The following is a 24,194-nucleotide window of genomic DNA, read 5'->3' as shown; positions in this document are numbered from 1 at the left end:
CATCTGACCAGTAAAACATGACGTCCAAGCGAAATACAGGATGATAAAACATTCTGCTTTGTTTTCAAAGAGGACACCCAGTGTGTCCTCTACTGTACTACGGTTGGTCAAGAACTCTGGCTCAGGGGACACCCAGTGTGTCCTCTACTGTACTAGGCTTGGTCAAGAACTCTGGCTCAGGGGACACTCAGTGTGTCCTCTACTGTACTACGGTTGGTCAAGAACTCTGGCTCAGGGGACACCCAGTGTGTCCTCTACTGTACTACGGTTGGTCAAGAACTCTGGCTCAGGGGACACCCAGTGTGTCCTCTACTGTACTACGGTTGGTCAAGAACTCTGGCTCAGGGGACACCCAGTGTGTCCTCTACTGTACTACGGTTGGTCAAGAACTCTGGCTCAGGGGACACCCAGTGTGTCCTCTACTGTACTACGGTTGGTCAAGAACTCTGGCTCAGGGGACACCCAGTGTGTCCTCTACTGTACTACGGTTGGTCAAGAACTCTGGCTCAGGGGACACCCAGTGTGTCCTCTACTGTACTACGGTTGGTCAAGAACTCTGGCTCAGGGGACACCCAGTGTGTCCTCTACTGTACTACGGTTGGTCAAGAACTCTGGCTCAGGGGACACCCAGTGTGTCCTCTACTGTACTACGGTTGGTCAAGAACTCTGGCTCAGGGGACACCCAGTGTGTCCTCTACTGTACTACGGTTGGTCAAGAACTCTGGCTCAGGGGACACACAGTGCAAGGCCCCCTGTGTTTGGCCTGCCTTCTCTCTTCTCCCCCCGCCAGTCCCCGGGAGTCCTAGGCCCAGTGCTAGACTGACCAGCAACAATGCCCTTCTAACAGCAGTCGCCACACACAGCCTGGCCAATGTGCATTGTGCCAGCTTTCTGGCACGAGCGTGCGAGCGTCTGTATGTGTGCATGCATTGGTACGTGCGCGTGCGTCTGTGTGCAGCGTGCGCTCTCTGTTGTTGCTCTGTTGTCGCGTGAGGCTGGCAGAGGGAGGCTGGGTGCCATGGTTGCCCTGTTAACTGGGTACTGTACAGTATGTACGTTGGCATTCTGGGAATGTTATGAATGCAGGGAAATGAGCAACTAGGATGTACCTGAATACATGCCAAATTCCTCAAATCATTGAATGAGCGGAAACTCTAGAGAAGGACATGGGGTTGGGAAGCTGTGTAGTGTGACCTGTGTCCTCACTAGTTTACTGGTAGCCATTGGCCTCATTATTGACCTGTGTAGACAGTACCAGTGTGTGTGGTGTGTGTGTGTGTTGCAATCTGACTGACCATTGATCGGTGTCATTTCAGACACACTGAGCTATTCTACTTTCCCCTGCTATCCCTCTCCCTCTCTCTATCCCTCTCCCACTCTCTATCCCTCTCACACTCTCTATCCCTCTTCCACTCTCTATCCCTCTCCCACTCTCTATCCCTCTCCCACTCTCTATCCCTCTCCCACTCGCTATCCCTCTCCCTCTCTCTATCTCTCTCCCACTCTCTATCCCTCTTCCACTCTCTATCCCTCTCCCACTCTCTATCCCTCTCCCACTCTCTATCCCTCTTCCACTCTCTATCCCTCTTCCACTCTCTATCCCTCTCCCACTCTCTATCCCTCTCCCACTCTCTATCCCTCTCCCACTCTCTATCCCACTCCCACTCTCTATCCCTCTCCCACTCTCTATCCCTCTCCCACTCTCTATCCCTCTCCCACTCTCTATCCCTCTCCCACTCTCTATCCCTCTCCCACTCTCTATCCCTCTCCCACTCTCTATCCCTCTCCCACTCTCTGTCCCTCTTCCACTCTCTATCCCTCTCCCACTCTCTATCCCTCTCCCACTCTCTATCCCTCTCCCACTCTCTATCCCTCTCCCACTCTCTATCCCTCTCCCACTCTCTGTCCCTCTTCCACTCTCTATCCCTCTCCCACTCTCTGTCCCTCTCCCACTCTCTATCCCTCTCCCACTCTCTATCCCTCTCCCACTCTCTATCCCTCTCCCACTCTCTATCCCTCTATCCCTCTTCCACTCTCTATCCCTCTTCCACTCTCTATCCATCTCCCACTCTCTGTCCCTCTCCCACTCTCTATCCCTCTCCCACTCTCTATCCCTCTCCCACTCTATGTCCCTCTATCCCTCTCCCACTCTCTGTTCCTCTTTCCCTCTCCCACTCTCTATCCCTCTCCCACTCTCTATCCCTCTCCCAATCTCTATCCCTCTCCCACTCTCTGTCCCTCTATCCCACTCTCTGTCCCTCTATCCCTCTCCCACTCTCTATCCCTCTCCCACTCTCTATTCAATTCAATTCAATTCAAGGGGCTTTATTGGCATGGGAAACATGTGTTAACATTGCCAAAGCAAGTGAGGTAGATAATATACATAAGTGAAATAAACAATAAAAATTAACAGTAAACATTGCACATACAGAAGTTTCAAAACAATAAAGACATTACAAATGTCATATTATATATATACAGTGTTTTAACAATGTACAAATGGTTAAAGGACACAAGTTAAAATAAAAAGCATAAATATGGGTTGTATTTACAATGGTGTGTGTTCTTCACTGGTTGCCCTTTTCTCGTGGCAACAGGTCACAAATCTTGCTGCTGTGATGGCACACACACTGTTGAATTTCACCCAGTAGATATGGGAGTTTGGATTTGTTTTCGAATTCTTTGTGGATCTGTGTAATCTGAGGGAAATATGTATCTCTAATATGGTCATACATTGGGCAGGAGGTTAGGAAGTGCAGCTCAGTTTCCACCTCATTTTGTGGGCAGTGAGCCCTCTATCTCCCACTCTATATCCCTCTCCCAATCTCTATACCTCTATCCCTCTCCCACTCTCTATACCTCTCCCACTCTCTATCCCTCTCCCACTCTCTATCCCTCTCCCACTCTCTATCCCTCTATCCCTCTCCCACTCTCTATCCCTCTCCCATTATCTATCCCTCTACCCCTCTCCCCTGTTCTCTCTGTGTGGCGCTTTCATCATGTTTATCAACTCAAGGGGTCTAACTGAGCTTAACAGAGAGGGAATACAAACATCTGTTTGCAGTATTCCCCTGTTCTCACGGTGCCTGTGCTGAGTCCAAGGCCTTACTCCGAGCCAAAACAGTAGTAAGACAGAACACACTGACACGACCACTCACAGAATAGGCCTCATTTGACCTTGTTCATTCGTCTGTCAGCTAGTTCTCTTTACAACCATTTGCTATGTTCAACGAATTAGTCCACCACCATTGGTTGATTGGTGAGGCGTTTTGGTTAGGAACATACAGATGTGTGGAGTAGAGAGAGAGGTACTAGAGGAACTGTATGACCTTGATTCTGTAGAACACTCTGACCCCATCCCCACCACTTACTCCATCCCTGTATCCCTCCCTCCCTCCATCCCTGCCCCAACCTAGCCCGCAGGGCACACTCTACAGCAAGCACATTCCTTCTCCTTTTCTCTACCCATCCATCCCTCCGTCCTGTCATTCAAGGTCTACAGTCGACCTCACTCCCTCCGTCTCTGCGTCGTCCGTCCTCTCCGCGCCCCCTTCCCAACAGTGACTCCTGTCATTGTGAGCCCAGCTCTGCCTTGGCTTGTTGTGTGAGAATGGGGTCATTGTTGCTGCACTCCCAGTGAGTGTTCCCTGCCCTAGCTAGCGAGCACCACCGTGTCCCTCTGTCCCACCTCCATACACACACACGCGCGCACACACACACACACGCATGCACACGCACGCACATACACACATACACACATACACACACACTCAATCATCAAGTTTGCAGACGACACTACAGTGGTAGGCTTGATTTCCAACAACAACGAGACGGCCTACAGGGAGGAGGTGAGGGCCCTCGGAGTGTGGTGTTAGGAAAATAACCTCACACTCAATGTCAACCAAACAAAGGAGATGATCGTGGACTTCAGGAAACAGCAGAGGGAGCACCCCCCTATCCACATCGACGGAACAGTAGTGGAGAGGGTAGTAAGTTCCTTGGCGTACACTTCACGGACAAACTGAATTGGTCCACCCACACAGACAGCGTGGTGAAGAGCCTCTTCATCCTCAGGAGGCTCAAGAAATTTGGCTTGTCACCAAAACCACTCACAAACTTCTACAGATGCACAATCAAGAGCATCCTGTCGGGCTGTATCACCGCCTGGTACGGCAACTGCTCCGCCCACAACCGTAAGGCTCTCCAGAGGGTAGTGAGGTCTGCACAACGCATCACCGGGGGCAAACTACCTGCCCTCCAGGACACCTACACCACCCGATGTCACAGGAAGGCCATAAAGATCATCAAGGACAACAACCACCCGAGCCACTGCCTGTTCACCCCGCTATCATCCAGAAAGCGAGGTCAGTACAGGTGCATCAAAGCAGGGACCGAGAGACTGAAAAACAGCTTCTATCTCAAGGCCATCAGACTGTTAAACAGCCACCACTAACATTGAGTGGCTGCTGCCAACACACTGACTCAACTCCAGCCCCTTTGATAATGTAAAAATGGATGAAAAATGTATCACTAGCCACTTTAAACAATGCCACTTCATATAGTGTTTACATACCCTACATTACTCATCTCATATGTATATACTGTACTCGATACCATCTACTGCATCTTGCCTATGCCGTTCTGTACCACCACTCATTCATCTATTTTCATGCACACATTCTTCATTCCTTTACACTTGTGTGTATAAGTTAGTTGTTGTGAAATTGATAGGTTAGACTACCCATTGGTTATTACTGCATTGTCAGAACTAGAAGCCCAAGCATTTAGCTACACTCGCATTAACATCTGCTAACCATGTGTATGTGACAAATCAAATTTGATTTGATTTGACACACACACACACACGCATGTAACACGTGTACATCAAAAGACATGCGTGCAAAAGCATTCAGACAGGGCCCTTGATTCATTCATTCATTCATTCATTCATTCATTGAATCAGGGTGTTCTGGTGCCGGACAATATTTTCCTACTCCTGCCACGACAATGAATCAAGTCAATCTGTGACGGCTCTTCTCGCGGCAACATCCCTCTTTCTGTTGTGCGGGAGAAGCCAGAGAAGACAGGCTACTCAGAGAGAGTCCCAACCCAGTCATCCACCGACCGTCAGCCAGGCTCGTCTATCTCTGATAGGGATTAGCAGCTACTGCTAGCCATAACGCTAATCCTTCTCTCAACAAACACACATTCAAACGCTTTTCAGTGGCACGCCATCCCATAATCCCATAAGTAGCCATTAGGGAACATGTATTCATGTCATAACGGAAGAGATACCGAAATGTAAGATGATGACGCTCGACATTTCGGTCCAACTCCATCTAACCGAGTAATATCCAAGTTATGGGTTCCTGTAATAAATGCTGAATTATCCAGGGGAGGGAAGAAACGAGGGAAAACTGGACATGCCAGCTTGCAGACTCAAGGCCCCACTATTCAGGTGACTGTTGAACATGTCAACTTGCTCTCCATTTGAAGTGACAGCGCTCAAAACAGCAGCAGGTACCGTCAACCACCCACCCCCATCTTTATGATGCCTATATACAGTGTAGCAGCCTCTCTCGTTCAGTATCTTAATTGTCAAACAGCTTTCACAAAAACTCCCCAAACAGAGGCTACAAACATGGGTTTTTAAATGGCATTTCCTTGGTTCCTTTCATTCTTATCGACTCATCTACAAAAGGACTTGATTGGTGAATCCTCAGAGATGGGTATCTCCATCTCTAATCTAATCTAAGTCCAGTCCTTTCACCTTTCTGTGGTTGCGCAGGAAACTGGGTCACGGGACAGAAGCAACCATACAGTTCAAGTCGGAAGTTTACATACACCTTAGCCAAATACATTTAAACTCAGTTTTTCACAATTCCTGACATTTAATCCTAGTAAAAATTCCCTGTTTTAGGTCAGTTAGGATCACCACTTTTTTTAAGAATGTGAAATGTCAGAATAATAGTAGAGAGAATGATTTATTTTAGCTTTTATTTCTTTCATCACATTCCCAGTGGGTCAGAAGTTTACATACACTCAATTAGTATTTTGTAGCATTGCCTTTAAATTGTTTAACTTGGGTCAAACATTTTGGGTAGCCTTCCACAAGCTTCCAACAATAAATTGGGTGAATTTTGGCCCATTCTTCCTGACAGAGCTGGTGTAACTGAGTCAGGTTTGTAGGCCTCCTTGCTCGCACACGCTTTTTCAATTCTGCCCACAAATGTTCTATAGGATTGAGGTCAGGGCTTTGTGATGGCCACCTCAATACCATGACTTTGTTGTCCTTAAGCCATTTTGCCACAACTTTGGAAGTATGCTTAGGGTCATTGTCCATTTGGAAGACCCATTTGCGACCAAGCTTTAACTTCCTGACTGATGTCTTGAAATGTTGCTTCAATATATCCACATAATTTTCCTCCATCATGATTTCATCTATTTTGTGAAGTGTACCAGCCCCTCTTGCAGCAAAGCACCCCCACAACATGATGCTGCCACCCCCGTGCTTCACAGTTGGGATGTTGTTCTTCGGCTTGCAAGCCTCCCCCTTTTTCCTCCAAACATAACGATGGTCATTATGGCCAAACAGTTCCATTTCTGTTTCATCAGACTAGAGGATATTTCACCAAAAAGTGCGATCTTTGTCTCCATGTGCAGTTGCAAACAGTAGTCTGGCTTTTTTTATGGCGGTTTTGGAGCAGTGTCTTCTTCCTTGCTGAGCGGCCTTTCAGGTTATGTCGATATAGGACGTGTTTGACTGTGGATATAGATACTTTTGTATCTGTTTCCTCCAGTATCTTCACAAGGTCCTTTGTTGTTGTTCTGGGATTAATTTGCACTTTTCGCACCAAAGTATGTTAATCTCTAGGAGACCGAAGGCATCTCCTTCCTGAGCAGTATGACAACTGCGTGGTCCTATGGTGTTTATACTTGCGTACTATTGTTTGAACAGATGAACGTGGTCCCTTCAGGCGTTTGGAAATTGCTCCCAAGGATGAACCGGACTTGTGGAGGTCTACATTTTTTTTCTGTGGTCTTGGCTGATTTCTTTTGATTTTCCCATGATGTCAAGCAAAGAGGCACTGAGTTTGAAGGTAGGCCTCTAATTGACTCAAATTATGTCAGTTAGCCTATCAGAAGCTTCTAAAGTCATGACATCAATTTCTGGAATTTTCCAAGCTGTTTAAAGGCACAGTCAACTTAGTGTATGTAAACTTCTGACCCAGTGGAATTGTGATACAGTGAATTATAAGTGAAATAATCTGTCTGTAAACATTTGTTGGAAAAATGACTTGTGTCATGCACAAAGTAGATGTCCTAACCGACTTGCCAAAACTATAGTTTATTATCAACAAATTTGTAGAGTGGTTGAAAAACTAGTTTTAATGACTCCAACCTAAGTATATGTAAACTTCCAACTTCAACTGTATGTATCTGTATACAGTAAGCTTATTGGGACACAGTCATCTAGGTTGTAATGTCTTAGCTCTTACTACTCATGTCTATAATAAGAAAGACTCCAGATACAAGGACGTGAACTGGAGATTCACATTTAATGAAGCTAGTTAGTACAAGAATAACTTAGAGCAACACTGCACATGACCAAGGGTTCTTCATTATGAAAGGGGACATCAGTAATTAACAGAACAGAACATAGATATATATAACGTATAACCTCTGCAGTATAGAGGGGTCTATCTGACCCGTGTGTGTCCATAGAAATATAATCTATAGAAAAGGCTTAGAACCTCTAACCCGCTGATAGTCCACCCATTATAGCATCATTGACTTGAATGGGGAGGTCTGTTCTATAGATTATATTTCTACGTGAGTTACAGTAGCCAGGTGATCAGTAGTACGGTATTTTGTGACCGGATGCTGAGTCATGCCCATATACTGTACAACTCAATGCAGTGGCAGCAGACACGTTAGCCATCACAGGGTAGAGTTTCCAAGACCTCTTTCTGAAGACCCATTATCTAGGACAGGTTGAATTTCAACTTGGTCAAATCACCTGATCAATAATGTTTTTAATTGAATGGCTATCAACTAGGGCCATGTTTTTGAGATTGTTCACATGACCACATTCTTAGGGCTTCTCTCTAGTCAGCCTACTATATGTGCTTATAAACTGTTATAACAGTTATATTCGTATTTATTTAGATTTTGCTGCTGGCATGAGAGCCAGCACACTCTTGCCCTGAATCATATGACCCAAGGAGGATTGTGCGCCACTGAGAGAGTGGGCTGATTCTGGATCAGTGTGACAGGTACGGCTAAAGGGACCACGGGACAGCGACCTGCCAACCCACAAACACCGCTGTCACATCACTCTAAGGAGGTCACCGTAATCAGATTATCCCAGTTAGACAGTCAGGCTCACTATTCTAGCCTCAGCCAGGCAAACAACAACACAGAGAGAAAGGCAGAAACACACACCAACACACACACTACAAATACAGTGAGTGGGAAGAGGAGAGGTTTGAGGGCCGGCCAGATAGGTGGGGAAGAAACAGAGGAGAAGCTGTGGGGCCTAAAGCTTCTCCATAACCGCAGTGATGCCAAACGGGCGGCGGTTTGAAGCGGATATCTGAGACCTGTACACCTGGACAATGAGCTGAGGTGTAACCCTAAACTAAGATGAACCACTGTTTATCTCCCTCTCTCTCTCTCTCTCTCTCTCTCTCTCTCTCTCTCTCTCTCTCTCTCTCTCTCTCTCTCTGTCCCTCTCCTTCTACCTCCCCAATCGCTCTCCCCTTCTATTTCTCTTATCTTTCTTCTCCCTCTCTGTCCCTCTCTTTCCTCCCTCATCTTTGTAACCTCTCCTCTCTCACCATCTCATTTTCTTCCTTCCCTCTCTTCCTTCCCTCTCTTTCTTTCCTTTCTCCTCTCCCTCCCTCCCTCCCTCCGGGCTTCACCGAGGCAATGTAAACATCGTCTGATCACATACTTGAATAGTTGTGCTTTTTTTTTGGAACGGGACGCAGAGAAATGAGACGGCGTGACAGATTGAGACACTCCTTTGAAATCATCTTTTTCACACAGAAATAATTCCAAGTGAAGGAATTGACATTTGCGCCGGGATGCTGACAGCTGGATGACTCAACACAGCCCAGTGTCGTGGAGGCAGCTCTGTGTTGTTGCCAAGGCTTCGCCATCCAATACCCATCTGATCTCTATCATCACAGCTACTGAGGGAGGGGCAGCTTTTCACATGGCGGCTCTCGCCTACATCACGGCTTCACAAACTGGGGAGTATTTAGGAACAGTACGGAAGATCTGTGAGCCGGGTGTTTTTAAGCTACAGACACTCCAGATCATCTCTCCCCTTCACAAATCTCTGGACTCAGCATCCTGTAGCCTCAACTCGTACCTCTACGCCCCATCCCCCATACTCACGTCACACACACAGACAGGCCCACGTACACACACACACACTAACACACAGTGTACCCCCCCCCCCAATACACCAACAACTGTGACTTTAAACAGCAAGTAGTACAAAGGACCAGAAATAGCTTGGCGAGTTGCAGAGCAGAACTTCTGTCCTTGAGGAGGGGTGGTAGAAAGAGGAGGACGAGAGGAGAGGATGGGAGGAGGGGGGAGCCAGCTCTCCAGGGCTGATCTTACCCTGCCATTCTCAACTCAACGGTCTGTGTGTCAAACAGAAGACCTCTCTATTTCGTTTCATCCACACGATACTTAAATGAACCCATCAACACGAGGGTTAACAGTGTGTATTGTACTGTACATTCTGTCAGTGTCCACTCATCCATCCTCTGTTAAATGAATTTCATATACTATACTTCCCTTAACTGGAGACTGGAACTAAAATAGGCAATAATACAGTCTGTCTACGGCCTATGAGGCAATCAACTGTGTGTGCATGGCTGATTCAACATGCAAACAAACCAACGGAAAGAATGAACGCGTTCCCATTCTGAGTGTGATTTGCCCCCCAAACGTTTTATATTTGACATGAAATAGGAAAGGACTCATTTGGAGCGAATTATATCTTTGAGATGGCAGACTGGAGTGGGAGACGAGTGTTGGCATACTCACTGTTGCTTGACTTGAGGTCTCTGTGTATAACCGGTACAAAGGTCTGATTGTGCAGGTAGTCCATCCCTGTGGCGATCTGCACGGCCCAGTTCACCAGCACCCTGGGGGGTACCTTCTTCCCAGCTAGGGCTCTGTTCAGGGCCCCCCCGCGGGCGTACTCCATCACCAGGCAGAGGTTGGGCTCTCGCAGGCACACCCCTATCAGGTTGATGATGTTGGGGTGTCTGAGCATCCAGAAAAGCCTGGCCTCTTGTCGTACGCTTTCAGCTGTGGCGCTGATGTCCTCGTCCGGGTCCTGCCTGGCAGCTTTAACTGCCACCTCCTCCCCTTGCCACATCCCCCTATACACCTTCCCAAACCCCCCCGCCCCGATCACCTCCTCCAGCACCAGCTCCGTGAAGTCGATCTCCAAGGGGCACCCCTCAGGCACCCCACCCGCCACCAGCCCTCCTGCGGTTAGCTGCGGGTAGCTGCCGGCGTCCCTCCGAGTAACATAGTTGCATGGGAAGATGCCCACCTTGTCCTGGATCTTGCCTGTCCACCAGCCCTCGTCCCCGGACACTTTGGAGTCCTTGGAGAGGACCTCCAGGAGGTCCCCGCGCCGCAGGGTCAGCTCCTCGTCTGCCGTGGCCTCGTAGTCAAACACGGCCGTCCAGTAGGGGTTGGAGGTGGTAGAGCCGCCCTGGTGGCCAGGGTGGGAGTCTGAAGAACCAGAGGAGGAGTTCCAGCTGCTGCCATTCTCAGCCTGGACAGCTGTAGCAGCACACACCGGGGGAGCGGGGGTCATGTGCGGGGGCATGGAGGAGAGAGGGGGGCCATAAGGGGGGCCAAGGGGACCAGCGAGCACGAGGCCAGGAGGAGGAGGGTCGCAGCAGCCCCCACAGCTGGTGCAGGGCAGGGGGGCTGCTGTGCTGCTCGCTCTGGCATACGGGTCCATGGCTGCCCGGCTGCTGGTCAGCGGTGTGGGCCTGCCCTCTGTCAACTCACACACAAAATCCATGCAGGGCCCATCAGCTGAATCCAGGCCTCCTTAACCAGAGGAGTGACAGATCAGTGGACAGGCAGGCCAAAGCTCCACTGTCCCATCACTGGCCCCGTTTACTGGGGTAGTTCCAGTTCCTGTCACCAAGCATGTGTGTATAGCAGTCTGTATTACCATGTATAATGCAGTGTGTATTTAACATGTATACCTACGAGTTCACTTTGGGGTGACCCCTGGCTATCCCTGAGAGAGGCTACTGATTATTCTCCCATGTATGTTCTAGAAAGCTACCAGAGAGTCAAGGCTGGCCTGGGAAAAATCCCAAAGTAGACCACGTGTTCCCTCTTCAGTACTGTGAGATGAGGTTCTGGTGGATGGGATAGCTTTGCGCTGCTCAGGAGAGCATGCTCAGGATCTGAACATGGGTCTCTGTGACATCCCACACTGCTTTTACGACTTATGATCCTCAAAGCATCTATTGCTATTTCATATTATATTATTTCATATTAGACTACAGATTTGATTTACTGCGTCCCTCTCAAGACTCAGCAAGAGCTGGATGGTCTCAGTTGACCACAACAGTTTATTCTGTTGTCTTAACATTTTTATTTCCTTGAATTTTTGCCCTGATGAATAATTCATGGCCAACGCTGCACTTCATTTCGCCTCCTTGAGAACAGATCCTGACACAGAGATTTAAAGAGGCAAACTCACTCCTCTCCCTGGAGATTATGAGAGGCCAAAGACAGCGAGGAAGCCACGCGACAGTTAAAGGAGATCCCACATCTAAATCGGCTATTTATAAATCAGTTGCACCACGTGTAACAAAACATTTGTATTCTAAATAGTTTCACCTGTGTAGTTTAACATCCTCTGAGCAAGGATCGTTGTTATTTCCGATCAAGCGCAGCGCAGAAAAATAGCGCTTGTCTGACATCTCGTTATTACAGGGTCATTGGCTTTTTGACAGCGATGAAAGACCCTTGTCTTGACGTCTTATTTCGTTGAAATGTCGATTGAAATATTTCCCTACTTTGCTGCTGCCTCGTCTTAAGTCCTGCACGCCTACATCGATCAACGTATACGCCCGTTGAATGTTCTTAAAAAGCCTACTCCTCCATTTTTAGATGGGGAATTACGGCGGACAGTGTTCAGGCAAACATCATTGAGTGACTGTACATTTTGCACCTTAGTAGTCAGCGAACATCAATGATTGGTCGTTCGTCTTGTTACATTGCCCGGCCTAAATTCTGCGCTCTGTAACGTTTCAATAAACACGATACAGTGAGCGTTCACGAATGCGCGAGTTATCGCGACAGAAACGTATACATACAACGTGTACAGAACAGTCTGTTGTAGCCATAATTATCTTCGCGTCAATTTTGTAGGCTATAAGACGATGCTCATTCATAACATCTGATACATTTGTAATCATAAGCAATAGCCTTGTCTAGTTATATGGACACAATGTTGCACATTTCAGTTATTTGTGATCAAAGGTCCCCCGCACCTGTTGGCTCTTAACGAATATATTTCAGTGCTTTTCGACACCTTCACACGCTATGTTAGAGACCGAAATAGCCTACAGTAATAATACATTATGTGTTTTGTGAAAGCATTTGACTGTAATTCCAATTGCAAATATTTGTGTATCTCTGATTCGAGTTGACGTGATAAAGAATAAGGCGATGAATCGTCTACGGTAACGTGTTTTCTTTGGCTTTGATAGACAGATGCACCATCCTCGAGGCAATAATAATAACAACAATAATAATAATAATAACGTAACAGGTCTAATAAAAGCCTAATTCTTCATTTTGGTGCAACATTGAATTATAATCCTGTCTTTATGCGTATATAGCGTCTTGTCTTCTGGTTCAAATAAACCAAATATGAAATATTCAAATATTTACGGAAAAAAAGCCTGACCACTGTTCATCACAACATCCATTGACATTGTCGCATGGGCGTGTGATCGCATCCAAATATCCACCATCAGATTCCATAATCCAATTCCACAAAATGAATAGTCTTGGAGTCCTTGCTCATCTGGGTCAGTCGGTTGGCCACTTGTCCTTCACAATCAAATCGCTTTTTTCTCCAAAAGACGTGCCATTTCTAGACGGAGCTGTCAGTCTCTCGGCTGACTTTGTATCCAAATACACCGGCTGTACTGGGGGTGGAATATGCCGTTGTATTCTGGGTAGTGTAGTTTCTTGAGGAGCCTACATCCACATAGGCCTTTATATCTCATAATTTGGACATCGCTTGGACGACCAAATTAACGTTTGCTTCATTTTGATGATAAAAATTCGGGTTTTAAAATAGTCTATCTGTAAGACGTATTTTTATGGGTGACCTATGGGGTTAAGGCATTGCTTGACTGTACAACAACAGCCTATACTGGTCATTGTCAGTTAACCTTGGTCATTAGGCTGATGTTTTGTGGACCAGTGGGTTGAAATAGTTTTTCATGGTGTGTGTGTGTGTATAACACTGTGTAGCCTGTGTGTGTCATTGGTGCTTGTGTGAGAGAGCATGCATGTGTGTGTCTCCAATTATCACACAGTATACTGTCTAGGAACGTATACAGCTCTATTTTATTGCAACTTACAACAACAAGCTAATTGCATTACAATCCCATCACAATTTGGTAGATGTTTATCAGGAGACAATACAACTTAACACTGACTAAATGGAACCTTGGCCCCACACTGCCCCCTGGTGATTAGGATGGATGACACCTAGACATGATCAGAGGCACCTTCCCTCTCTAGGGCTCCATTGGCTCCCTCACCCAGTCCACCTCTAGCCTCCCATACATGCTCTCCAGAGGGGTCCATGGTGTGGCTGTTGACCTGCCATGGCAGGGGCAGCCCATGGTGGAACTGGAAGGGGGGGCCTTTCCAATGATGATCTAGCCCAGGGACACCTGGCTGGCCTACCTGGTCTGAAGAGGGGACAGGGTGCAGGGGTAGCGCTGGACAGCCCATGGGACATCCAGAGGGCCAAGAGGGGACAGTCTGGCCCTCTGTGGAGCGGAAGCCATATTGGGATACAAGCTTGTATAGGCTCTCCCTCCAGTTGGAGTCCCTGTCACCCTTGATGGGCTCCAGTGTGAAGTGTTGTGGGCTGTCTGGAAGCTGCACCAGACTAGCGTCCTTGCTCATCCCCATGATCACCCATAGTCACTGGGGGCCTTGATGGAGGGAAGCACGACTGCTTACGGGGCTTGGATTTCTTGTAGACATCTTTTTATTGTACCTTAATTTAACTAGGCAAGTCAGTTAAGAACAAATTCTTATTTTCAATGACGGCCTAGGAACAGTGGGTTAACTGCCTGTTCCGGAGCAGAACGACAGCTCGGGGGTTTGAACTTGCAACCTTCCGGTTACTAGTCCAACGCTCTAACCACTAGGCTACCCTGCCTCCCCTATGAGGGCGGGGTCATAGACTTGTACGTGTACTTTCTCAGTGATCTCCACAATGCTCTCCCACTTGGCTGTGGAGTGAGAGAATTTGCTGCATTTCTTTGGTGAGCGGTGTGGGCGCTTGAAGTCATCGTTTGGCAGGCTGAGGCCTGGCGCCTCTTTCAGGGGAGAAGATTCATGGGTACCCCCCAAGGGACCTCATAAGAGGGAGGTCAGGAGTCCACATGTGATCTGTTTACAGAGAGTGGGAGACAGAAATAGACAGTAAAATAGAAAGAAGAGAGGAGAACGAAAGGGATGGGAGAAATAGAGGGGTGAGACTGATAATGATTAAGCTAAAAAATAATATGTTAAATAAATATACAAAAATAAACTATTACTTGATGAATCGTGTCTTGCCACACCATCACCCAACACATCTAAAGACTTCCAGGGTTTCTCTCCATGAAACACGAAGATTACTAATTAGGGCAGAAAATCAGCATTTGCTTCCCCCTGATTAAAATCAGAATTTTTCCATCGGCAGATGCTGCCTGCTTAGTTAGCACCAGCAGCACTGCCCTGGAAAGCAGAGGCCTGATTGGGTACTGAAGGATGAGAGTGGTAGCTAAGCGCCCTGGGTACAAGAAGAGAACCAGTCAGCTTGGGAACCAGTCAGTCACTGTGTTCACTTTCATAGCATATTGAGGAACTAGTTTGAAAATAATATTATACGTTTGTAATACAGTACAAAGCCGTCATGTAAATGATGAACATTGCCATTGTGCACTGGAAGTAACGTGTTGACAATCATATATAAGCAATTAAACAAATGCACTGGGTATGACAGTCATATTGGGCCTCATAGTTCCAGTGTTCTTTGCTGTGAACTCCAAGAAGGGCCCTGAGGAGAGAGATAAGGGGGGGGGGGGTCCCTGTGTAAAATATGGCCTGGACAGCCTTCTGCCGATGGATTTGGTGGGAGCGTCTGTAGATCTTTCGTGCTCCAGATCATCAAGACAGTTTTCTATCCCACCGTTTATGGAGCCTGTGGTTGTGAGAAGGGTTTGGGAGGGGAAATACACAAACAGATTATAAATAAGACTCTTGCTTACAAAACTGGTTCATTTGTGAAATGTCAATCAAATCAAATCAAAATCAAAATCAAATCAAATATATTTATATAGCCCTTCGTACATCAGCTGATATCTCAAAGTGCTGTACAGAAACCCAGCCTAAAACCCCAAACAGCAAGCAATGCAGGTGTAGAAGCACGGTGGCTAGGAAAGGCCAAAACCTAGGAAGAAACCTAGAGAGGAACCAGGCTATGTGGGGTGGCCAGTCCTCTTCTGGCTGTGCCGGGTGGAGATTATAACAGAACATGGCCAAGATGTTCAAATGTTCATAAATGACCAGCATGGTCGAATAATAATAAGGCAGAACAGTTGAAACTGGAGCAGCAGAACGGCCAGGTGGACTGGGGACAGCAAGGAGTCATCATGTCAGGTAGTCCTGGGGCATGGTCCTAGGGCTCAGGTCCTCCGAGAGAGAGAAAGAAAGAGAGAAAGAGAGAATTAGAGAGAGCACATGTGGGGTGGCCAGTCCTCTTCTGGCTGTTCCGGGTGGAGATTATAACAGAACATGGCCAAGATGTTCAAATGTTCATAAATGACCAGCATGGTCGAATAATAATAAGGCAGAACAGTTGGAACTGGAGCAGCAGCACGGCCAGGTGGACTGGGGACAGCAAGGAGTCATCATGTCAGGTAGTCCTGGGGCATGGTCCTAGGGCTCAGGTCCTCCGAGAGAGAGAAAGAAAGAGAGAAAGAGAGAATTAGAGAAAGCACACTGAAATTCACACAGGACACCGAATAGGACAGGAGAAGTACTCCAGATATAACAAACTGACCCTAGCCCCCCGACACATAAATTACTGCAGCATAAATACTGGAGGCTGAGACAGGAGGGGTCAGGAGACACAGTGGCCCCATCCGAGGACACCCCTGGACAGGGCCAAAATCACTCTCAGTTCCTTTGATTTGAGCACTACTCACATCTTGGGTACGTCTTCATTGGCCTGCATTCTATTCAGTAAGCTGGTCTTGTTCTCAGTGCCGTAGGCCCGGCTCAGGATGTACGTGGCCACCTCCCGCAGGTCCACCGCTGGGTCTAGGAGAACCTCCTCCAGCAAGTACAGGTGTTTGTCCTGGAAGTGATCTACCTGATCCAGGTTCTTCATGGAATTGGTTTGTTGAGTCTTGCTTCTTTGGCCTTAGCGAGGATGACAGTGACTATTGGTGAATGCTCTGGTTCCTCCTCTGACTGCAAGAATTTTATCTGAAGGGCTTTGGCAACAGGGCCTTGGGTGGCTCCTGCTTCAGCTTCCAGTTACGCAGCACTGAGTCAGGGAGGAAGCCGCGTGGAGCCACGGTCCAGTCTAGAAGAAGTGTGTCTGGTGGGAGTCTTGAATAGTGTTTGAGACTTGTCCCATTCTCGTGGCCCTTCCATTAGCTCGTCCTCCAGATTCACTTCCTTCTCTACAGTTCTAACCAATTGGAGAGCATAAGACCAGGAGCCTGTGAGAGGGGAAATGATTGCTTTAACTACCATTTATAACAGGTAAACTTGACTATGTTATAAATGTTATTTCATTACACCATAATACTTTAAGTGTGGTCGCTTTGTGGTGTGGTGCAGCAGGCCAGGGATGATGCAGATGGTGCCTCCTGTTAGTGAAGCACACCTAGCTAACCGGCGTACCCAGGCGTACCTTGGCCAACTGCACACCCCGAGTATCCCACACTTCCAAAGTGCCGACAGGACCCAACACCACCACCAACTCTAGGGCAGCGCAGTCGGTTGGGGGAGAGCATCTGGAGCTTCCTGTTGCGGCGGCCACTGAACACCAGGCAGGGTAGGGGGCTGACCCCGGCCCACTCCACGCCACCGACCATCACTGCCTCCAGGCACATCACGCTGTCATCCAGGTCCTCGTCCCTGGAGGTCTGGATGATCCGCTTAGCTGTGCAAGGGCACAAAGCCACGTCTAGCACCAGGACCTCTGGACTACCACTGGCCACAAACAGTTCCTTCCGACCAGGGTTGTAGGAAAACCCTAGGGCCTCGTCCAGGAGGAGGAAGGGTCAGGGGAGAAGTAGCAACTCCTCGCTGGCGGGAGAGATCAGTCTGGCGATACTATCCTGCGATATAGCCAGGAGCTGTGCCTGTCCCTGACTGCTCTCGACCCGCCTCAGGAGCTGTGCCTGTCCCTGACTGCTCTCGACCCGCCTCAGGAGCTGTGCCTGTCCCTGACCAAGGCCCCCTGAGAGCCCTGTACTCTTTCTTCCTCACAAAGTCAAAGCTCTTGATCCCGCGGTTGCAGAGCCTGTAAAACATGGACACCTGTCTCCCCGTCACCAGGCCACTAACGAGTGTCCCTCTCCAAGGAGCTGCAGTGCCAGTCCAGCACCTTAACAATCCCCAGCTGGGTCTGCACAGAGGTCAGATGTCAGGGAAAACAATATGGTCGCTACTTATCAGTCCAACCAAGGTGCGGGAATTGAGTAAAAAAACAGGATGTGTCAGAGAAGTTGAAGAGAAAAGGATTTTTATCTTAAAGAACACGAAGACTGTAGTGCTTCCTAACAAAACGTTTGAATATCCCACCCATCTGCAGAGTAGTCCAGAAGCCCCAGAAGGTGATGATGCCCATGCTGCCAGTCAGCAGCTCCCTGGACACTTTGCAGTAATGCATACAGAGCACAGAGCCCAAGCAATTGGCCATGTACAGGACCGCCATGCCCTGAGTTGGGTCAGAGAACACATGCAGAGAGAGGTCATCGCAGGCCCCAACGAAGACCCGCTGGCTAGGCACAGAGACCAGGTGCTCCACCGGGTAGCCGCTGTCCAGGGGCAGGCTCGGGTTGTGCCTCAGATCCCCTCGCAGGTTCTCTGTCCACACTGAGGGAGGGAGGTAAGAGTTCATGGTTTTGAGGTTTGTGCTAATTCTATTTGAGTATCATGCAATGGCATACCGCCCTGGAACTAATTGCCCTGGTCAAAATAGGATCAATAAAATATTAATGTATGGCACTGCTTTTTATTATACACAGTATTATCTTTGAATTTACATCTGTAAATCCCCATTTACTGCCCCCTTCTCTCCCGATGCCGAGGTCATGGCGTGTCCCCATTGGAAGCCCACCACCACAGTGCCACGGAGGCTTGAGTTGGTAGTGAGGCACTGTATGTAGTTCTGTGCACAGGAGTGTCGGAACTGCATGGCGGGAGTAGCATCCAGACACAGGGCTAGCTCTTCCTCCACCACATCTTCATCGGGACCACACACTCCCTGTAAATATGCACGGGAAATGGTCAAGTCCTCGTAATGGCGACGACGATGATGAGATCACGGTCACAAATTAGATTTGGATGAAGATCACGAAGACCAATGGGAGTTCTAATCAGTTTCTTATGGGATAGTAAAACAAGTCCTATGTCGTCGGAGTCAGCTATGATAAAAGTCCAAATGTCAAATCAAGAGCGGTTTGGACAATACCTTTATAGTTTGTTTCAGCTGCGGAAGAAAAATATTTACATTCTGGAACAGTCCTTCCCATTGAAGTCATGCTGCACCTTATCCCTTTTTCAATTCGACTACATCATGCCTGTAATTGAGGATGATTTCCACTCAGTTTGCGATTCACCTGTGTCAATTGAAGAAATTGGAGAGGCTCTGAATTCAATGAAAAATGGGATAGACATTCTATAGACAGTTTTGGTAGTTACTAGAAGACCCTATTTTTTTCATATGTTTCAAGATTGCATTGAAAATTGGTAAATGGTCTCCACTTATTTCACTGATTCTGAAGCCTGATAATATTTCTGGTAAATGCCAAATGATTAAAGAAAGGAATAGATACCATTATAAATGAGACACAAACAGGATTTATGAAGGTCCGTCACATAAGCTCTAACATTCGTTTAGTCTTGGGCCTTCTAGATTAGTCAGATGCAATTGACTCAGATGCTGTTATCTTATTTTTGGACTTCTGTAAAGCCTTTGACACAATTGAACATTAATTTCTCTTTCGGTCTCTTAAACTTTTTGGTTTCTGTGAACATTTTTATCAAAGTCATTCACATGTTTTACAAAGATATAAATAGTTCTGTGTTACTAAACCTTAATACATCCAAAATATTCCGTATCAACAGAAGTGTACGTCAGGGATGCCCAATTTCACCCTTTGTATTCATTTTGGTTGTGGAACTTCTATCTCTAGATATTCTGAAAAATGGAAATCAATATACTGCATGCCCTTAATGCTATCACTGCACTCTCTATTAAAACTGAATGTTTCTAAATATGAAATCTTATGTTTATTTGACTCTGATGATAAAGAAATAGAAAATATTCCTGTAAAGGACTGTGTTAAATATTTAGGAATACATCTGTCAAAAAAACACTTAAGTCAGACAACATGTGAATTTCTCTCCTAACATTAAGAAAACCAAGAATATATTGAATAATTGGCTACAAAGGGATCTTTCTATACTTGGGAGAGTGATTCTGTCCAAGGCAGAGGGACTGTCTCGCTTTGTGTACCCCTCATTATCTTTATGTGTAAATCCCTCTACCTGTAAAGAGATCAACAGGACTTGACTTCAAAAGCAAGTCAGTCCTCTCTAATAAAAGAGGTGAAGGCGGTCTGGAAGTGTTGGATTTTGTGACATAAATAACACTTTCAAGATCAATTAGTTGAAAAGATGTTTGGTCAATACTGAATCAGTTTGGTCTTTCATTCCAAACGATGTGTTTAATAAGTTGGGATGTCTTCCATTTTTACTGAAATGTAATTATATTCCTGAAAGATAAACCCACTAAATTGGCTAGGTTTCACCAACAAGCTTTAATGGCCTGGAAAATATGTTTCCCGCACAATTTTTCCCCACATAAAGCTCTTTTGTGAAATAATTCAGACATAACTGTAAGGAATAAATCATTGTTCTACCCTAGCTGGCACGAGAGGAATATTGACTTTGTTGTTGATGTTTTTGAGAACAGGGGTAATATTCTTGCATATGAACAATTTCTACTTTGGATGGGTTTCCGAATACCTTTCAGAGAGTTTATTTCTGTGATTAAAGCCATTCCCAGTGGTCTAACTACACTAATGAAAACTCATCTTAGCTTTGGTGATGATCACAGAGCTTCTCCAGAACTCAGTTTGGAAGGCGTGGGCTTAACTTGAGAAATCCTTTTTGTAATAAATACATAAGACACATTTTCCATTCATGGAACCAACTTACGCCTAGAGGAAAAAAAGTATGGAACGGGCTTATTCCTGATATTGTCTGGCTTGGTTGATGCCTTACAAATATTGTATACCAAACCAATTTAAGGGAGTGCACTTTACATAAGATATATCCATGTAATTCTATGTTGTCCAAATTTGTGGCTATTGACGATATCTGCGTTTTCTGGGAAAAAGATGGGAAAAATCTTACTCACTTGTTCTATGAATGTAAATCTGTGATATGATTTTGGGGAAACCTTGCAGAATATTATTTACCATTTTGAACACTACCCATATTTTTGACATGAAGGCTATAATATTGCAATGATAACAAGACCCTTGAAATGATTGTAATTTTAAAAAATACTTTATACTAAATACATTATACACAAACAAAAATTCCAGAATTCTATACCAAAATTACTAATATTTTTGATTGAACTGAATCATCTTGTTAAGACATTATCCCTAGTGAATAACAAAAACAATAACATCTTCCTGAATCATTATAATGAGATTCCGAGTGAATACAATTGCACTATAATTGTTTTTATTTTAGTATTTTCTTGTTTATTTTTTTTATACCTTCATAAAAACTTTCTAAAAACTTTAAAGTTTATAACTGTGTTTTGTTTTGTTAAACATGTTTGATGTTGCGATGTAAGTTGTTGATAATTTTGTATTATGAATTAAAAAAGATATATATTTAAGAAAAAGTATATAAATAAAAATCTATATAAAATCAGACTACATTATTATATTTCCTTGAAAAATTGGCGTATTATGATGTAGAAATAATGTAATGCAGCTTAATAGTAAAACGACGCGTTTGCGTCATAGTGGTTGCCAGGCATATAAAGTGGAGAGGATGGGATTTGTGTTTTCAGGTCATGTCCAAAATAAAATAGCCAAACGCTGTATGCCACTATTTGTGTTTACGGGTAAAAATAGATTATAATCGACTGCCACAAGGTTGCGCTATTTACTAATAAGTAGGCTCCAACTCTATAACCAACAACCCCAAATAGACAATGAACGTGATGCGAAATGATTTTACAGGCAAATGTAGCTAGGAACTGTTATACCACAAAAACACAACTGCGTATTTCTGAGCAGCACTGTTGTTTCTTCGAGACATTGCATTTATTGCATTTTTTTTTGCAATGAACATTACTAACGCGTCTATGTTATGGTTGTGGAACACTGCCCTTCACATGTTACTATCGGTACTACAACAACCATGCTCGCACAGGCGCATTGCGGCGTGAGATCGTTTGCTAAGCGCAGCGCGGTGGTTTCGCCTGGCTTGTGTGATCGGACTCCCGAGAGGGCATTCCTGGCAACGTTTGCGAGCGAGATAGAAACAAGCAGTCCACTATATTGTTCGATCAATGTTTCCCCCCGGATTGGGGATTTCTAACGGGATATAAGTTCGTCGAAAGTGCGAAAACGTCGAGAGGTAAGAAAACACTCCCAAGTCGTATTTGAAAAGTAGTTTTGAGTAATAGTTCGGGCTCCTCAACAAACATTGAAAAGTGGCGAGTCGGCTAGCGGGGTAAACGTTTCGCTACCATTGCTCACTGCTTGCAACTGGCCAGCGCAGAGCTATAACTTCATTCCTGCTATGCAGCCAACAACTTGCATACCACGGGTTCTTTTTTTGAATCGTCGTTGCACCTTTCTAAACACGCAGGGGATATACGTCTCACCTAGACCCATATTATTCCGTGAACTAGTTAAAAACACGGTACATCGGCCTCAGAAATCATGTTTTATTAACAAACAAAAAAAAGCCCTATCCTTCCTGGTCCGCCGTCTTTCTAATACGCAGGCGCATAGTAATTTTTGCATACTCCGGGTTTGTACTTTCTCTACTTGATTTAATCACACTTGTAAAGGCCAAGCGGCTGTGGTAAAATGACAAGTTCCAGACAATGGAACAATCGTCTCCTTAAGTGAAACGCAACAACATTTGGGAATGTAAACCAAGCCTAGTTTGATCGAGCTTAGAATTTTGAAAAGTGCTGCAGTAGAAAGTTGCGAATGTGGGTTCATTTTTGTTTTGATTGAATTGCCCACAAAACACACTGTTTTCTTTTAGGGGATTTGTGTTGGGTAGTTTATACGTTTCGTGTTTGGCAGCCTACGACAAAAATGTTTTGGTGTTGTGTGATTCATGGGTAAAATCTTACGAACGAACTAGTTAACTAACTAGGTCACTGAAAGTGGTTGTGCCTAGTATGGGTGACTCTGGCTAGCATGCTAACTAGCTAGATCAGTTTATTAACTAAAGCCCTCATAAGTGGTCTTACTGATTTTCATTCAATCAATCATCTTTCATTCAATCATAGAAACTTAAACCTCCAAAGTTCACCAATATTTGCAAGCCATGCTGACCTGTTTGCACACATTAGTGTCAATGCTGATCAGCTGTCATTGTGACATGTTAAGGTCAGTTGTCTGCCACCTGACCAATCTTATCTGTTAGGCAGTTGTAGTTTCCCCTTAACTCTGAAATTGAGTTTGTGTGACGTTAAAATATCCTCTTGATTCAAAGGTATCCATCTACTTTGTTCAAAGTCATCTGGTGGGTGGGTGTGCGTGCGTGCAGTGGGAAGGGGGGGGCGTCTACATGTCGTATATTAGTCCACATGCCTGTGCACTGAATGCCGCAGGAAATAACACATCAAATATTAGGATAGACCTTTCATGCAGAGGGCAGCATAGATATGACGGTGCTTAACAATTTATTTTGGTTGCTTTCTCTCCGTGACTAATAGAATAACGATAATGCCAGTACCGGCGAGAAAAGGTCAAGTCCACTAACTTCCCTGCTTTCTGAGAACAGAGGGTTTCAGATCAGCTCATTAATGTTACACTAATCACGTCTGCAGTTTCCTCGGGGGCCTATTCACTTAATTTGAAGGAAATTACATTAGAAAGGCAATGCGTGCTTGTGAAGTTCTGAATACCACAGTTAAAGTTGATTAACCACGACCAGGTGCCTCTAAATCCAACTTCAGATCCCCTCATTCATCCCTACTGCTTCAACTTTACAGGTGCCTATCACTGAACGATAGAAGTGTTTTAATTGAGACACTTCGTTTTTGGATCATTTCCATCAGGGAATTTCTATCAATGTCTCACAACAGTGGTGAAACTAACCAATACACATTTTAGTACTATTTTATTTCTTCATTCTGTGCTGCGAAAATATTTTGACTAAAGTTCTTGAATCAAAACCTGAACTAAGAGGTTATATTATGCCATTTTACATGCTTTGGGATATTTATTTAGATGACTAGTTATTGTTGCTGAATTGCTAAATTTGATAGTTATATTTTGGTTTAGTCCATTTCATATAGGCTACTGTATGCTGCCTTTCAAAGATAACATTTCTCTACGGCTTTAAAATAATTAGTGACTTAAATCACCTCT

General features: G+C 45.5%; 2 protein-coding genes across 3 annotated transcripts in view; one reads left to right on the top strand and one right to left on the bottom strand.

The window, feature by feature from the left end:
• Positions 1 to 13,216, bottom strand: part of LOC109909348 (mitogen-activated protein kinase kinase kinase 10) — a 41,392-nt gene extending 28,176 nt beyond the window's left edge. The window contains exon 1 of the mRNA XM_020508414.2: positions 10,069 to 13,216. Within this exon, the coding sequence (XP_020364003.2) occupies positions 10,069 to 11,068 (1,000 nt within the window). The 5' untranslated portion in view covers positions 11,069 to 13,216. The remainder of the gene's footprint in view (positions 1 to 10,068) is intronic.
• An 8,767-nt stretch (positions 13,217 to 21,983) lies between these two features.
• sipa1l3 (signal-induced proliferation-associated 1 like 3) overlaps positions 21,984 to 24,194 on the top strand; it is a 100,644-nt gene continuing 98,433 nt past the window's right edge. For both annotated transcript variants that reach the window (XM_031796107.1, XM_031796106.1), the window contains exon 1: positions 21,984 to 22,215. The gene's annotated coding sequence lies outside the window, so the exon portion shown is untranslated. The remainder of the gene's footprint in view (positions 22,216 to 24,194) is intronic.

The sequence above is a fragment of the Oncorhynchus kisutch genome, linkage group LG18, assembly GCF_002021735.2.
Source record: "Oncorhynchus kisutch isolate 150728-3 linkage group LG18, Okis_V2, whole genome shotgun sequence".
Classification (NCBI taxonomy): Eukaryota; Metazoa; Chordata; class Actinopteri; order Salmoniformes; family Salmonidae; genus Oncorhynchus; species Oncorhynchus kisutch.
Note: the sequence above shows the minus strand (reverse complement) of the source record. Positions and strands in the feature narration are given on the sequence as shown.